This window comes from Nilaparvata lugens, chromosome 2 (genome assembly GCF_014356525.2).
Source record: "Nilaparvata lugens isolate BPH chromosome 2, ASM1435652v1, whole genome shotgun sequence".
Lineage (NCBI taxonomy): Eukaryota > Metazoa > Arthropoda > Insecta > Hemiptera > Delphacidae > Nilaparvata > Nilaparvata lugens.
The window spans coordinates 38116165-38132625 of NC_052505.1; the positions used below are offsets into that span (position 1 = coordinate 38116165).

Here is a 16461-nt window from a genome sequence, read left to right on the forward strand (position 1 = left end):
GGATAACCGCTGAGTTTTGGACATTTCAAATACGAAATTTGTAGTCTCCCATAATCCAGGAACAATACCCTAAAATGTTTGACACTACTTCTGAAACATTCTGTATAACTGCACTTTTTATACTTTTTTAATTTCTGTAGATGGCTATGATACAATAATTATTGTTCTATGCATGTTCTATTTACTAATGTTAAAATGAAAATCGAATACTGAAAAAACAGAGTTTCCTTATTGTAGGATAAGGTTGCAGTGTAATAAAAGTCCTAAGTGTGAAAAATGTTTCAATTTGTTGATAGGCTACTACCAATCAATCAATCTATTCGTAAAATGTACAAATGGACTCTGATTATTGTCACTTTACATTTTGTCATAGTAAGGCAAAAAGTGGACATTTTGTAGATGCAGCTGCAGATTACAATGTAGTGGACAATTGTTTTTCACATAGACTACAATATTAAAATTAAGACTGTATGAGCTCATTCATTCACTGGTTCACGAAAACGAAGTAACAGTTATTTTTTCAAGTAGCAGGTAACACAAAGTAGGAGGAATCTTCTTTGTGATCTTCTCTGAGCGGTAGGTCAAGTTTTCAGTTTGTCTCACTTTCAGTACGTCAAGTTCTCAGTTCTCTCTCAGTTGTTAAAGTTTTCAGTTTGTCAAGGTATCAATTCGTAAAGTTTTAATTTTGTCATATTTTCAGTTTGTCTTATTTACAATATGCCAAGTTTTCAGATCTTCAAGTTTCAGAGTGAATAATAAGATAGAAACAACTACAAGTTTTTAAATTTTGATTTATTGAGAAAATGTGATAAAATGTACACTCAAGGATTCATATGTAGCTCATAAAGTATACAATAGAGCTAATAGACAATTTAATGGCGTAAGTGCAGACTTCTCCATTTGAAATTGATTTGCTCAATAGCTAATCAACTTAAATGCGATACTGTTTAATGGAATTTGCGCAATACTGGTATGTGAATTCCGGGGTCAAAGGTGGTCCTGAAAAATACAATAAAAATAAGTGGAGAAACATGAATATTATTGAACGAGCGTCAGCGAGTTCTCAATTTTGACTTACTAAAGGCCAAAGTCGCTGTTCGTCTGTTTGTATGTTATACAATACGGTAACTTTAGAAAGAGTAGATCAATCAGCTTCAAATTTTGAGCACATATTCTTCGAACCTTTTTACAGGTCAAGTTCGTTGGACAACAAAATTGACCCACTCCTTCGTCCTTTTTCAGGACATAACAAATAACATTGAAAGTCCATAAGAAAAAAATGTTGAGATTTATCATTTAGTCAGCTGAAGAATTTATTGCAAGCAATGCAACAGTTTTTCCATTCATTCATAACATCAGCTGAAGCTATTTGGAAGCTATCACACAGACAGACCTTCATGTGCTGACACATGATTTCAGCTGGTCAATATAAAACTTTTACATCAACTGATACGGGTTGAGATGTGCGGTTTTCGCCATTCATTTTCTCTTGGAACTCTATATAGAAATCATGTATCACATGACCACCTTTAAAAAATTCATTTAAAGAAAATGAATTTGGATTCATGTGATGGACAAAGATGTTGAAGCGACAAAGTGATTTTTCATTCAAAATAGGATCCTCAATGAAACCTACTGTCAAATTATTCTTGTATTCTTGATTTTGCTGTTTCCATAATTTTCACCAATTCTGTAAAATTAAAAGGATTCAAAGATTTCAATACAACAGTTTTTGAGCGAGTTCTCAAACCCAGGGGTCACTAGTTTATTTATCTCCTTTAATTAATATTTACATACTATTTACATATGGCATTTGCCCATATGAGGAGCCTTCTTCACATTTATATTGTATATATATAACTTATATATTGTATTTTTGTAAAAGAAGAAAATACAGTAAATCAATTTCAACTTCAATACTCCTCTACTGGATGACTTATATCTTTAGACAACTGCACGGAAATAAGTCCGATGGAAATTGGAACAGATGAGTTCAACGTTGCCAAATAAGAGTTGATCAACGTTGTCCACAGCTGATTATAAATATGAAATTTATATTTTATAATACACCTGATGAATTGGCAACGTGTTTGAGTGCGGGGGAAATCATCTATATAATAAAGTAAGCATGGCATTTATTAAATTGGACCGCACGAAAATGATCCGGTCCAATGGAAATTTGGACCACCTCAGTCCCCCCTCAATCTATGCTCCCTGAACCCATAGACATTGCCAATTCGTCAGTTGTATTATTGAAATAACTTCTTTAAAATTCAATTTAATTTAAATTAAATTCAACAGTAGGCTACACTTGAACTGTTGAAATTATCACACTTTAAATAACTTTTAGACATTAATGCGCGGTTTCACCAAGCTAGGTCAAGACATTTGAACATGGTCGAACCAGGTACGCGGTATTGTTTAAAACGAGTGCACTGGAACATATATGATTTGTCTTTTTTCTTTAGGGCTACTTTTGAATATAGATGAAAATATAAATCTAAGTACCCTTTTTGAAAAGGGAAATCTAAAAATAGATTTCTATTTTCATTCATATATGATTTCTATGGCGATAGTTACTAAAAGAGTGCAACACACTTGTAAATCGTACCCTGCTTGACCCAGCTTAGTGAAACCGAGCAAGAATCTTTTATTCCTCGAACAAAATTGAGTAAATTTGTTAAATAAATGGATAATTCAAATTTAAAATAAGCTCTACTGCTGTTTGATCGAAACCGGTATTTGTTCAATGTTTGAGTTTAAAATATTCTGCAAGGTAGCAGTTGAGATTTGGTAACGTTGTATCAACTCTCATCGGATCATTTTCGTGCGATCTACTTCAGAGTTGGCTGTGACATAACACTCACTGATTTCAAACCATTCTTCCTTCAGACCCGCATCTTTCCTTGCTGAATCCAGCGCTTTCCGGAAGGCAAATAGAAAGCTGGCACTGAGTAGAAGAGGTGGTTCACCAATAGCTGAAAAAGAGAGACATTTGGTCCCCAATAACAATATAAAAAAGGTTCATGTTGAACTACATAATTTGACGACACTACAGTCTGATTTTTGAATAATAGTTATTAAAAACTAGTACTCACGTGTGGACTGCTTTCGGATTTTTAAAATCCATTTTCAACACTCGGAATTTCAACTTGAAACGAATTATAAACTTGCAGTTGGTCATGGATAGTGAAATAGATGAGTACCTATAACGGTATTGTAACCAGACATTGAAAGACCAAAGCATTGATTCAAATATTACATGAAAACAGCAGAAAGCAGAAGTAAACAAATCATGAAATAGTGGAACAAAATGATTTATTATTTAGAAACGATTGCTGAAGATTTGACGAGGAAATTGAAGTTTGAGTGAAGAAAATTTCGAATTGAGAGGTGATACTGTATTTTCAAACCGAGCCGTACATTATGTTCTTTTTATTTTGTACATGTCCGAAAAGTAATATGAATGATTTTTTCCGACGCCATTGTACATCGCAGAGTGTTGCGGCGGTGAAAGAGGTCTTGAGAGCAAGCTCGACTGCGAGCCAGTATTCGCTCCACCGTGCCAGAGAGTTGTCACAGGCATTTCCGTAGGAGACGTTTTTGTGAAGCGTCAGAGTTCAAAATGCGGCGTTCCCTTGGCATCGCAGTGCGACGTGGACCTAGACTTTTTTAAGAACATTATCACTGGAGATGATAGTTGGGTGTTCGAGTACGACCCATTTTCATTATTCAACAACATTTCCTGAAAAGTCTGGGTCCTCGTTGCTCGAGAAAGCGCTGCAGCCGCTTCATTTTGAATTCTGACGCGTCTCGAAAACCTCTCTCACAGAAATGCCTGTAAAAACTCTCCAGGAGAGCGGTCACGATTGGCTTGCAGAAGGCCTTTGCGTTTGAACAATACATAGAGAGGTTAGAGATGAAAAAAATGAATACATGAATTTAACAATTTTTCATAAAAGCTGATAAATAACTGTTGAAAGTTTGCAAAGAACGTCACCCGGTCGGGAATCGAAATCGGACTTTTCATGTGGTTCGCTAGTATTCTATGGGAGATCGTGAATGGGAGATGTGAAATGATGATTTAAAAAAAACAGCTGTTCTGCAGATCAAATAATAATATTTCGAAAATAAAATGTAAGCAAAATTTTAATTGCATTTGAGTAGTGTGACTGCCAACACTCAAGGGTTCTCTTTTGTTGGCAGTGCAGAAGGGAATTTAATCTGCGGTACAGTTTTGTAAGATGTAGAAATTTTATACATTTTCTAATAACGTATTTCTTCAGGGCTCCTTGAAACTAGTTAATCTAGAATAATTCTCAATTATTTGAATAAGAATCTATAAAAGAAATCCTCAAAACAAAGAATAGGAGCACACTTTCACCGGGGCCAACCAACAGACCCAATAATTCATCTTTCACCCAATATTTTGTAATCGTGAATAAAACGTGGGACCATTTCGCCCAACAGACACTTCATCTAATAGCCTTTATACCCAAGCACCAACTCACCCAATACAACCAATTCATCGACCAGACTGTGCTGCACTCTATAGTGAGGTTCACGTTATAATGGCAGTGTGTAATTTGCAATTGTGTTGCTATCCTTGTCTATCGTTCAACAATGCAGATGGCACTATCTCTTTCACGCATTGCGATGTTGCCACATCGTTTATCAACAATGTAGAAATTCAACTAATTGACAAAATATTCTATCTCAATCATGGAAATTTATTATTACATCTTTAAAAAATATATTTTCTCGACAAATAAAATATGATCAACTATTTTAACAATAATGCACAGTTAAATTCATCAGATATACCAGTATCAGCTGTTTTGGTGGCAAGGCTGAGATCTAGCAACCCTTTTCTCCTATCTTCCTACACTGCCATTATAACGTAGATTTAACTATAGTGACTTAGTTCATCGAGTAACAGACTGAAATCCACCACTCTGAAAATGACATATTTCTGTGACGTCACTGCTATTGCAGATTGCAATGCCATTTTTTGTAGAATGTGGATGTGCGTTGTATGGTTCAAGTTGGACCATTACAACATTTTGTTCTTGAGATAAAAATCCCCAAGTGAAATAACAAAATGGCAGCTATAAGGATAACCGCTGAGTTTTGGACATTTCAAATACGAAATTTGTAGTCTCCCATAATCCAGGAACAATACCCTAAAATGTTTGACACTACTTCTGAAACATTCTGTATAACTGCACTTTTTATACTTTTTTAATTTCTGTAGATGGCTATGATACAATAATTATTGTTCTATGCATGTTCTATTTACTAATGTTAAAATGAAAATCGAATACTGAAAAAACAGAGTTTCCTTATTGTAGGATAAGGTTGCAGTGTAATAAAAGTCCTAAGTGTGAAAAATGTTTCAATTTGTTGATAGGCTACTACCAATCAATCAATCTATTCGTAAAATGTACAAATGGACTCTGATTATTGTCACTTTACATTTTGTCATAGTAAGGCAAAAAGTGGACATTTTGTAGATGCAGCTGCAGATTATAATTAGTAGTGGACAATTGTTTTTCACATAGACTACAATATTAAAATTAAGACTGTATGAGCTCATTCATTCACTGGTTCACGAAAACGAAGTAACAGTTATTTTTTCAAGTAGCAGGTAACACAAAGTAGGAGGAATCTTCTTTGTGATCTTCTCTGAGCGGTAGGTCAAGTTTTCAGTTTGTCTCACTTTCAGTACGTCAAGTTCTCAGTTCTCTCTCAGTTGTTAAAGTTTTCAGTTTGTCAAGTTTTCAATTCGTAAAGTTTTAATTTTGTCATATTTTCAGTTTGTCTTATTTACAATATGCCAAGTTTTCAGATCTTCAAGTTTCAGAGTGAATAATAAGATAGAAACAACTACAAGTTTTTAAATTTTGATTTATTGAGAAAATGTGATAAAATGTACACTCAAGGATTCATATGTAGCTCATAAAGTATACAATAGAGCTAATAGACAAATTTTAATGGCGTAAGTGCAGACTTCTCCATTTGAAATTGATTTGCTCAATAGCTAATCAACTTAAATGCGATACTGTTTAATGGAATTTGCGCAATACTGGTATGTGAATTCCGGGGTCAAAGGTGGTCCTGAAAAATACAATAAAAATAAGTGGAGAAACATGAATATTATTGAACGAGCGTCAGCGAGTTCTCAATTTTGACTTACTAAAGGCCAAAGTCGCTGTTCGTCTGTTTGTATGTTATACAATACGGTAACTTTAGAAAGAGTAGATCAATCAGCTTCAAATTTTGAGCACATATTCTTCGAACCTTTTTACAGGTCATGTTCGTTGGACAACATAATTAACTCACTCCTTCGTCCTTTTTCAGGACATAACAAATAACATTGAAAGTCCATAAGAAAAAAAATGTTGAGATTTATCATTTAGTCAGCTGAAGAATTCAATTGCAACAGTTTTTCCATTCATTCATAACATCAGCTGAGGATATTCGGAAGCTATCACACAGACAGACCTTCATGTGCTGACACATGATTTCAGCTGGTCAATATAAAACTTTTACATCAACTGATACGGGTTGAGATGTGCGGTTTTCGCCATTCATTTTCTCTTGGAACTCTATATAGAAATCATGTATCACATGACCACCTTTAAAAAATTCATTTAAAGAAAATGAATTTGGATTCATGTGATGGACAAAGATGTTGAAGCGACAAAGTGATTTTTCATTCAAAATAGGATCCTCAATGAAACCTACTGTCAAATTATTCTTGTATTCTTGATTTTGCTGTTTCCATAATTTTCACCAATTCTGTAAAATTAAAAGGATTCAAAGATTTCAATACAACAGTTTTTGAGCGAGTTCTCAAACCCAGGGGTCACTAGTTTATTTATCTCCTTTAATTAATATTTACATACTATTTACATATGGCATTTGCCCATATGAGGAGCCTTCTTCACATTTTATATTGTATATATATAACTTATATATTGTATTTTTGTAAAAGAAGAAAATACAGTAAATCAATTTCAACTTCAATACTCCTCTACTGGATGACTTATATCTTTAGACAACTGCACGGAAATAAGTCCGATGGAAATTGGAACAGATGAGTTCAACGTTGCCAAATAAGAGTTGATCAACGTTGTCCACAGCTGATTATAAATATGAAATTTATATTTTATAATACACCTGATGAATTGGCAACGTGTTTGAGTGCGGGGGAAATCATCTATATAATAAAGTAAGCATGGCATTTATTAAATTGGACCGCACGAAAATGATCCGGTCCAATGGAAATTTGGACCACCTCAGTCCCCCCTCAATCTATGCTCCCTGAACCCATATACATTGCCAATTCGTCAGTTGTATTATTGAAATAACTTCTTTAAAATTCAATTTAATTTAAATTAAATTCAACAGTAGGCTACACTTGAACTGTTGAAATTATCACACTTTAAATAACTTTTAGACATTAATGCGCGGTTTCACCAAGCTAGGTCAAGACATTTGAACATGGTCGAACCAGGTACGCGGTATTGTTTAAAACGAGTGCACTGGAACATATATGATTTGTCTTTTTTCTTTAGGGCTACTTTTGAATATAGATGAAAATATAAATCTAAGTACCCTTTTTGAAAAGGGAAATCTAAAAATAGATTTCTATTTTCATTCATATATGATTTCTATGGCGATAGTTACTAAAAGAGTGCAACACACTTGTAAATCGTACCCTGCTTGACCCAGCTTAGTGAAACCGAGCAAGAATATTTTATTCCTCGAACAAAATTGAGTAAATTTGTTAAATAAATGGATAATTCAAATTTAAAATAAGCTATACTGCTGTTTGATCGAAACCGGCATTTGTTCAATGTTTGAGTTTACACCATTTTGTTTAAAATATTCTGCAAGGTAGCAGTTGAGATTTGGTAACGTTGTATCAACTCTCATCGGATCATTTTCGTGCGATCTACTTCAGAGTTGGCTGTGACATAACACTCACTGATTTCAAACCATTCTTCCTTCAGACCCGCATCTTTCCTTGCTGAATCCAGCGCTTTCCGGAAGGCAAATAGAAAGCTGGCACTGAGTAGAAGAGGTGGTTCACCAATAGCTGAAAAAGAGAGACATTTGGTCCCCAATAACAATATAAAAAAGGTTCATGTTGAACTACATAATTTGACGACACTACAGTCTGATTTTTGAATAATAGTTATTAAAAACTAGTACTCACGTGTGGACTGCTTTCGGATTTTTAAAAATCCATTTTCAACACTCGGAATTTCAACTTGAAACGAATTATAAACTTGCAGTTGGTCATGGATAGTGAAATAGATGAGTACCTATAACGGTATTGTAACCAGACATTGAAAGACCAAAGCATTGATTCAAATATTACATGAAAACAGCAGAAAGCAGAAGTAAACAAATCATGAAATAGTGGAACAAAATGATTTATTATTTAGAAACGATTGCTGAAGATTTGACGAGGAAATTGAAGTTTGAGTGAAGAAAATTTCGAATTGAGAGGTGATACTGTATTTTCAAACCGAGCCGTACATTATGTTCTTTTTATTTTGTACATGTCCGAAAAGTAATATGAATGATTTTTTCCGACGCCATTGTACATCGCAGAGTGTTGCGGCGGTGAAAGAGGTCTTGAGAGCAAGCTCGACTGCGAGCCAGTATTCGCTCCACCGTGCCAGAGAGTTGTCACAGGCATTTCCGTAGGAGACGTTTTTGTGAAGCGTCAGAGTTCAAAATGCGGCGTTCCCTTGGCATCGCAGTGCGACGTGGACCTAGACTTTTTTAAGAAACATTATCACTGGAGATGATAGTTGGGTGTTCGAGTACGACCCATTTTCATTATTCAACAACATTTCCTGAAAAGTCTGGGTCCTCGTTGCTCGAGAAAGCGCTGCAGCCGCTTCATTTTGAATTCTGACGCGTCTCGAAAACCTCTCTCACAGAAATGCCTGTAAAAACTCTCCAGGAGAGCGGTCACGATTGGCTTGCAGAAGGCCTTTGCGTTTGAACAATACATAGAGAGGTTAGAGATGAAAAAAATGAATACATGAATTTAACAATTTTTCATAAAAGCTGATAAATAACTGTTGAAAGTTTGCAAAGAACGTCACCCGGTCGGGAATCGAAATCGGACTTTTCATGTGGTTCGCTAGTATTCTATGGGAGATCGTGAATGGGAGATGTGAAATGATGATTTAAAAAAACAGCTGTTCTGCAGATCAAATAATAATATTTCGAAAATAAAATGTAAGCAAAATTTTAATTGCATTTGAGTAGTGTGACTGCCAACACTCAAGGGTTCTCTTTTGTTGGCAGTGCAGAAGGGAATTTAATCTGCGGTACAGTTTTGTAAGATGTAGAAATTTTATACATTTTCTAATAACGTATTTCTTCAGGGCTCCTTGAAACTAGTTGTTTTGTATTTTATATAAAAAAGTTTTTCAAAAAAGGGTAGGCCTACTATATTATTTTTCAACAAAATTTTATACAGTTCAAGTTTTATTCATGGTTTGTAACTAATTTTTACTTTCCTTGCCCTATTACCATAGGCAAGGAAAGGCTTTCCAAAAAAATATTAAGGTACCCCAATTTCTAAATTTCTATACGTTTCAAGGTCCCCTGAGTTCAAAAAAGTGGTTTTTGGGTATTGGTCTGTGTGTGTGTGTGTGTGTGTGTGTGTGTGTGTGTGTGTGTGTGTGTGTGTGTGTGTGTGTCTGTGTGTGTGTAAACTTGAATCTCTATTAGTAGTAAGGCTACAAGAGACACACAACCAAAATTTATAGATCGGTCAACTAACCTTTTGATCCAAAGATTGCAGCTGGGCTATCCCCCTTCTTAGTCAAAGCCACACGGAAGTCCACTGGTATGTCCAAGGCTCCAGGGGGAGTATAATTCTGAAACATGAGATAAACGTCTGGCTTCATCATTTGAATATTATTTATTCATTTACACGTTTCTGAACACAAATTCTCATTTAAAAAACAAAATTGAAAATTTACTTGGGAAGATAATAGTAAGCTGTAATTATGGTAGTCACATCACATTATGATTGGTTCGAAGACCCTTATGGACCTCACATGGAGTTTTCAAGGGCGAACTTGATACCGTATTTGAAATGAGAGGGGCTCTGAACAAACTAATAATACAACTGATGAAGGGAAAATTACACACAGCCGTGAACCCCATCGAGGCATTCTCAGGATATAAATTAGTGGATGAACGGTAACGATTATTTTTCAACTCACATATCGGAATTACAAGAAAAAATCAGCTCTCTGTTAAACTGTGTCCACACTGAACAAATGTTCGGCAAACATGATTGTTCAAACAGTTTGGGCAAATTTTATTATGTTTGACAAATAATGTTTGCCCGTGGCCAGTATGGAAGCGTCACGAAACAAAATATTTGTAAGTGGGTGGAACATGTTTTATGTTTTACAACAAACACTGAAAATGTTTGGAAAAACAGTCATTTTTTTGTTTGACAAACAATGATTTTCTAAACTTTTCAAAATGTTTGTCCCTGAGCCCCTTGACAAACATGTTTGCCGAACATGTAAGTCGAACATTTTTTCAGTGTGAACACGGCTTTACACGCGATTATCAGACAGATCACTTCACTCAAAATCATTATTCCCTCAGTTCCAGTATACTCGTTTATAAATAGAAATTATAAGTATTGGATAGTTGAAATATAATTCAAGGAAAACTTTCATGGGTAAAGAAATGAACGTTTTTTTATCTTATTGTAAAGTAATGTGGTATATTCGAAGAACATGCGTACGGCGTACATTCAGAGACCTGTGGAATCAAATCAACTTTTTACTAGCATAAATACGAGATAAAGCAAAGAAGCAGATATAACAAAGAAAACTAATACATGAAAGAATTGAAAAAAAATAAGTTAAAAATTTCTTGAACTCAGAATAAAAGTCATTATAGAAGAACTACTAAATGATTGACTCAGTGCTGCTACCACTGGGGCCTGCATAACCAAAAATACCCATTTCTGAAAACTTATATGAGCCGCGTGTAACGGAGGGTTCCAATCAACTACTGGACGATTACTAGTGTGAAAGTGGGTAATACCCACTATATAGTGAGTCACACATGGTCAACAGATATCATTTCAATGATGTAATCTCAAAGCGAAGGTAACTTTAACCCAGCAGCAACAACTGAAGTAACACAAAACATAATTTTAACATGTTGCATAGAGTTACATTAATTCGCTACTTATTGAATTACCTACATTAGATAATATAATGTTATTCGTATTTCATTATTTTCGTTCTTTATTAATTTGAAATTTATTCTCAGAATAGTTTGATTATTGAGTGAAGGTAGGAAATATTGTAAAAAAGTGAATAGAAGATTTCTTGCATAGGATACCATAATACACGTAGTATTAGTCACTGCACTTACCCAAGTTCTATCTGTTAAAATTTGACCTGTCTTGGAATTGTAAATCAATTCTTCTATAAGGTAATAGCCAAGACCCATTACGAATGCTCCTTGTACTTGACCAATATCTAATTTTGGATTCAAACTCTGTCCACAATCTTGGATAATATCAACTCTATTGATCTGAAAAATTTTAAATTCTCATAGTAATAGTTGTAAACATCACTTTTTCATGGAAATATGTTTTAAATTTCATTATCTATCCAGATATGCCATGAAACAAAAACTACATGATAACATCATGGAGAAACCAACAGAGGATTGGATTAGATGAAGTATGACTTTGATAGTTCAAAGTGGAGTAGCCGAAGTCAAGTAGTTCAGACCCTGGAAGACCCAGGCCAAGATATTCTTCTCGGGCCCCTCCCGTATTCCGAAAGGACACATAAATTTGTCGGTCCCGGCTGCCTAGAAACAGTAGTCAAGTAATATCAGATAACCTGAAATTGATCTGAACCTAAAACTTTCAGACCTAAAAGGTCTAACATCAGACCTGAGCCAGCCAGGTCACTTGATATATTTATAGTTAAAAATAAAAGATTTCTGATTGGTAAAGCTAGAGCTAGTAAGCTTGTAGATGGAAAAGATAAAGGCTCTGAGATGAAACTGTTGTCCCTACCAAAAGACATAGGAGAGGATATCTGTTCCATACCAGTGAAGAAATGAATCATTGTGCAGTTAGCCTAATGCGCAAGAAGATACAGAAAGCTGACAATCTACAATTTCCAAAGATTTTGTGAACTAAGCAAAGCAATTAGGATTTTATTATATTGAACGAAAAAATTAATAACATACCAAATGCTGTCCAGTAAGGATGTCTAGCTCAACTTCTGAAACGCAAACCCCTTCAACAGGATAAATTTGCGTGTCTTGTGCCTTCCAACTGAAAAAACGCACATAATTAAATTCAACTTCAGTTAAAAATAATAATTACAATACTATGTTATTGAAGAAAATGAAAGTGAAGCATAAGTACCATAAGATCTATAAGATTAAATTTATAATAACAAAGAAGCTTCAAATAAATTTACTTGCAATATGGATGCTCATGTTCCATCTTTTTCTTCAAATTATTGAAATGATTTTTCAATTCTACCTTATAATATTTTTTCATTTTCAGAACATCAAGGAGTCTAGAATACATTGTACCGTATTGTACGATATAGAATAGAATGTATTCTAGATTCCTTGCTGATTTCAATCAGAATGGAAGAATAAAATTATTGATCACATTCGATTTTGTGTGGTAAAATCACTGTCATTTTAAAAATGAAAGTTAAAAAACGGAACCTATGACCACTTGAAAATTTTATAAATTAAAGTTTATTGAAAAAAAAATTACAATACAGTATAAATACAATGTAAGTAATTTATGTAGAAAATGGATAAATACTAGTGACCCCCTGGGTTGGAGAGCTTGCTCATGAACTGTTGTATTGATCTTTGAAATCTGCTACTTGTAATAATTTTAAAATAGTGTTAGTGAGAATTATGGAAAAGAAATATTAAGCTGTTTCCATAATTTTCACCAGCCCTGTGAGGTCTATGTGAATCCAAAGAACTTAATAGTTTACTCCGAAGGCCTATGGGTGAATGAATCAAAATCAAAATCCCTAAATTAATAATAGCCTAATATCGTCACAGCAACTGCATAGTACCTATTATTAATATTACGCGTATGTTACAGACAGACAGACTTTAACAAGAGCGAGTTATTGTAAAAGTTGTGAATTGAATGATATTATCTTTGTATATTAATCAGATGAAATCTTGTGTCTGCGCATAAAGGACAGTCTGTGTGATGATTCCCAAATAGCAAAAAAAATTTCAAATTGATGGAATTTTTTTTAGAAATTTCAAGCAATTAATTCTAGCTGAATAAGTGATAAAATCACAACACATTTTTTCTCAAGCACTTTCAATGCCATTTTGTAATATTATGAAAAAGGACGAAGGAGTTGTTAATTTTGTTGTCCAACAAAGAATATGTGTTCAAAATTTGAATCAGATTGATCAAATTGTTTAATAGTTATTGTAGAACATACTATAGCCGTGTCCACACTGAACAAATGTTCGACATACATTTTCGGCAAACATGTTTGTTGAGGAGCTCAGGGACAAACATTTTGAAAAGTTTCGACAATCATTGTTTGTCAAACAAAATTCACTGTTTTTCCATACATTTTCAGAGTTGACAGCTGTAAAACATAGAACCTGTTCTTCCCACTTACAAATATTTTGTTTGGTGACGCGTCCACACTGGCCACGGGCAAACATTTGTTTTGTCAAACATAATAAAATTTGCCCAAGCTTTTTCAACAAACATGTTTTTCGTGTTCAGTGTGGACACGGCTAAACAAACAGACCCATAGACGGACAACGACTTAGGCCTTGATTCAAAATGTGATAACAAAATCTTGCTAACGCTTGTTCAATAGGGTAAGTTTCAATTGACCGTGAAGTAATGAAATGGCAACACCATCAATTTCTAAACGAAAAGTCATTTTCAATTGCTTATTAAATCTTATTTCAGCTCAGAAGTGCAAGCAAATGTGAATTTATGGGAGGCAACAATTTTATTATGATTGAGGAAGGATTGATATTTATCTAGGTTTACTAGTAATTGAAGGATTTATTCTAACAAAGAATACAGTTTGCTGGAAAGACTTCATTACCTGGAGGAAGCATGTAAATCGACATTGGCATTGTATGCAGCCTTGATCAGCTCCAGCCACGTAGGATTCTTCATTTTTGATTTTATTGGATCAAGCCTTTCCAATATTATTTTACAGCAATTGACAGTGGCCTGAAAAATAGATTATAGTATTCTATTTATTTCAGTTTTGAATTTAGTTTTATTATTTATAGTTCCATGTTGCTTTAAAAATTATAAACAACTGTAATAATTTACAAAACAAAAAATATATGATTAGGCTATTATCTTATGTAAACTTTGTAGGTACCGTATGACAAATTGAATGAATTTGATTTAATCATTGATATTATAATTCAAATTCAAATTAATAAATGGATGAAAATGAAATAGGCCTATAATCATTCTCAGTAAATTAAAAATCTTTATGCAGAAATCAAGGTCATTGGTTCAGACACGATGATGCTTCTAACATTTATTTTGTATTTAGATGCTTGATCCAATCCCTTCTTTAATACTAAGTGGGGCAGTGAAACCTTTCAATTTAAAAATGACAGTGTTTAGTGGAGGGGGTTCATGGTGTGGGAAGCAGCAATGAATGGAATGTTCTACACGTTAGGAAGTAAGTAACCTTGGAGAGGTGGACTGCTGAACAGCGCGATTTCGTAGTCGCAGCATATTTCGAAATAGGCAAAAGTTTCATTCGTGCACACCACTTGTTCTTTCTAAACTGTCATCTTCCCTCTCATGCGCCTTCCAAGCAGAAAATCAATTTTTAATTGGACTAAAAATTTGAAAACAGTAACAAGGGGTGGTAGTGTAAGAGCTATGAGAATGCCCAAGAATGTGAGAGCTGTATGTAAAACGTATATAAGAAGAGTTATGGTGTGCTAGTGAGAATTTTAGTGTAAGGCTTGGACAATGTGGGCGAAATGACGGTCACCACCTCATGTTATGTATGCAGGGACGGATTCAGGAATCCAAAGATTCAAAACACCCCACACGTCAACTGGAGCTTATTGTGTGTCGTTACCACATTACAGGAGTAATATTAAAAAGTAAAAATGTTCTGTACATAACCAAAATTTCCATTAGAGTTCTTACAATTTATTGAAATATACGACTTGAAAATATGTTTTGTGAATTTCATTTTGTTACCTGAAATATTGCTGTTTGACTGCCTCACTTTGTATAGAGTATAGATGAATAATTATGTGCTGCACTGATCTAAAAATTGGAATTTGATTGTAGCCAATGTTGAAAATGAGTTTGTAATTCTGTAAATCTTTGAAAGTTTAATTTTATAATTCATAAATATCATCCACTTACTGAGCAAACTGATTGAGATGTTTGGCTATTTCCGGTCCAAATGTTATTAGGAGATACAAATGTATTAGAAGGATAGATTTTGATCAATTTTATATCAATTCCCAATGTATAAGCTGCAACTTGAGCTACCTGTAATCAAAAGAAAACAAACAATTTCTTAGCAAAGTGATAAGCGGGTTGCTTTTGTTGAGATTGAATTGTATACAGCACACCTAGCGGCAGAATCGTTGTGTTTAGTAGAGAAGCGAGCGGATGCTCAGTATGCCGAAAGACTTTCCTATAAACGAATCGTTGTTTAGATTGTGCTTATTTACATCTCAATACTCTAAATTCATCTTTTCCTCTCTCTCTCTCTCTCTCTCTCTCTCTCTTGTTTGCTCCAAGAATCCAATCGTCCGTTTAAACAAGAGAGTCAACACATGCTGCTAACTTAGCGTTCTATTTGAGTTTAACTATTGAATTATTATTATTCTGTTGGAGGTTTTATTTGACCACCCTTCACCTGCGGCCCCAAAGGGGAGAGTGACAAACGTTTCTACCAGTGACTGCTCCACATATTCATGTGGTAAGCAATCATACTGGGTCCGTTACCATTAAGTAATCGTCGGTCTGAATAGAGGGAGTGATTGATTTTTTAAATCTCATAGTTTTACAAAAATCTGCCATTAGGGTAATTTATGGTGCTAGTAGAAGGGCTCATACTTTCCCTATGTTTAAATCATTAGGGATTCTTCCTTTTAGATATATGTATGTGTTGAAAGTTCTATCCCTGTTTTATAAAATGAGTGAGGATAGATATTTGATGGGAAATATTGGACAAGACAGTTTGGTTACACGGCAAACTACACGAATGCTGGTGAGACTTCCCAAACCCAACTGTACCACCTTTCAAAGATGTTTCATTTTTCTGGGACCAAAATTTTATAATATCCTTCCTGAGGAAATAAGGAAACTGAAAATTTGCAAACAATTCAACCTTAAAAACGAAGTTTTGGCTA

The 16461-nt window shown here is 34.3% G+C and overlaps 1 protein-coding gene across 1 annotated transcript in view; it reads right to left on the reverse strand.

Moving 5' to 3' along the window:
• Nucleotides 1-5891: 5891 nt before the first annotated feature.
• LOC111047233 (indole-3-acetaldehyde oxidase) overlaps nt 5892-16461 on the reverse strand; it is a 35536-nt gene continuing 24966 nt past the window's right edge. The window contains exons 19-25 of the mRNA XM_039420069.1: nt 15464-15592; nt 14157-14287; nt 12277-12364; nt 11443-11604; nt 9815-9911; nt 7994-8104; nt 5892-6117 (exon numbers count right to left, since the gene is read on the reverse strand). Of these exons, the coding sequence (XP_039276003.1) occupies nt 6050-6117; nt 7994-8104; nt 9815-9911; nt 11443-11604; nt 12277-12364; nt 14157-14287; nt 15464-15592 (786 nt within the window). The 3' untranslated portion in view covers nt 5892-6049. The remainder of the gene's footprint in view (nt 6118-7993; nt 8105-9814; nt 9912-11442; nt 11605-12276; nt 12365-14156; nt 14288-15463; nt 15593-16461) is intronic.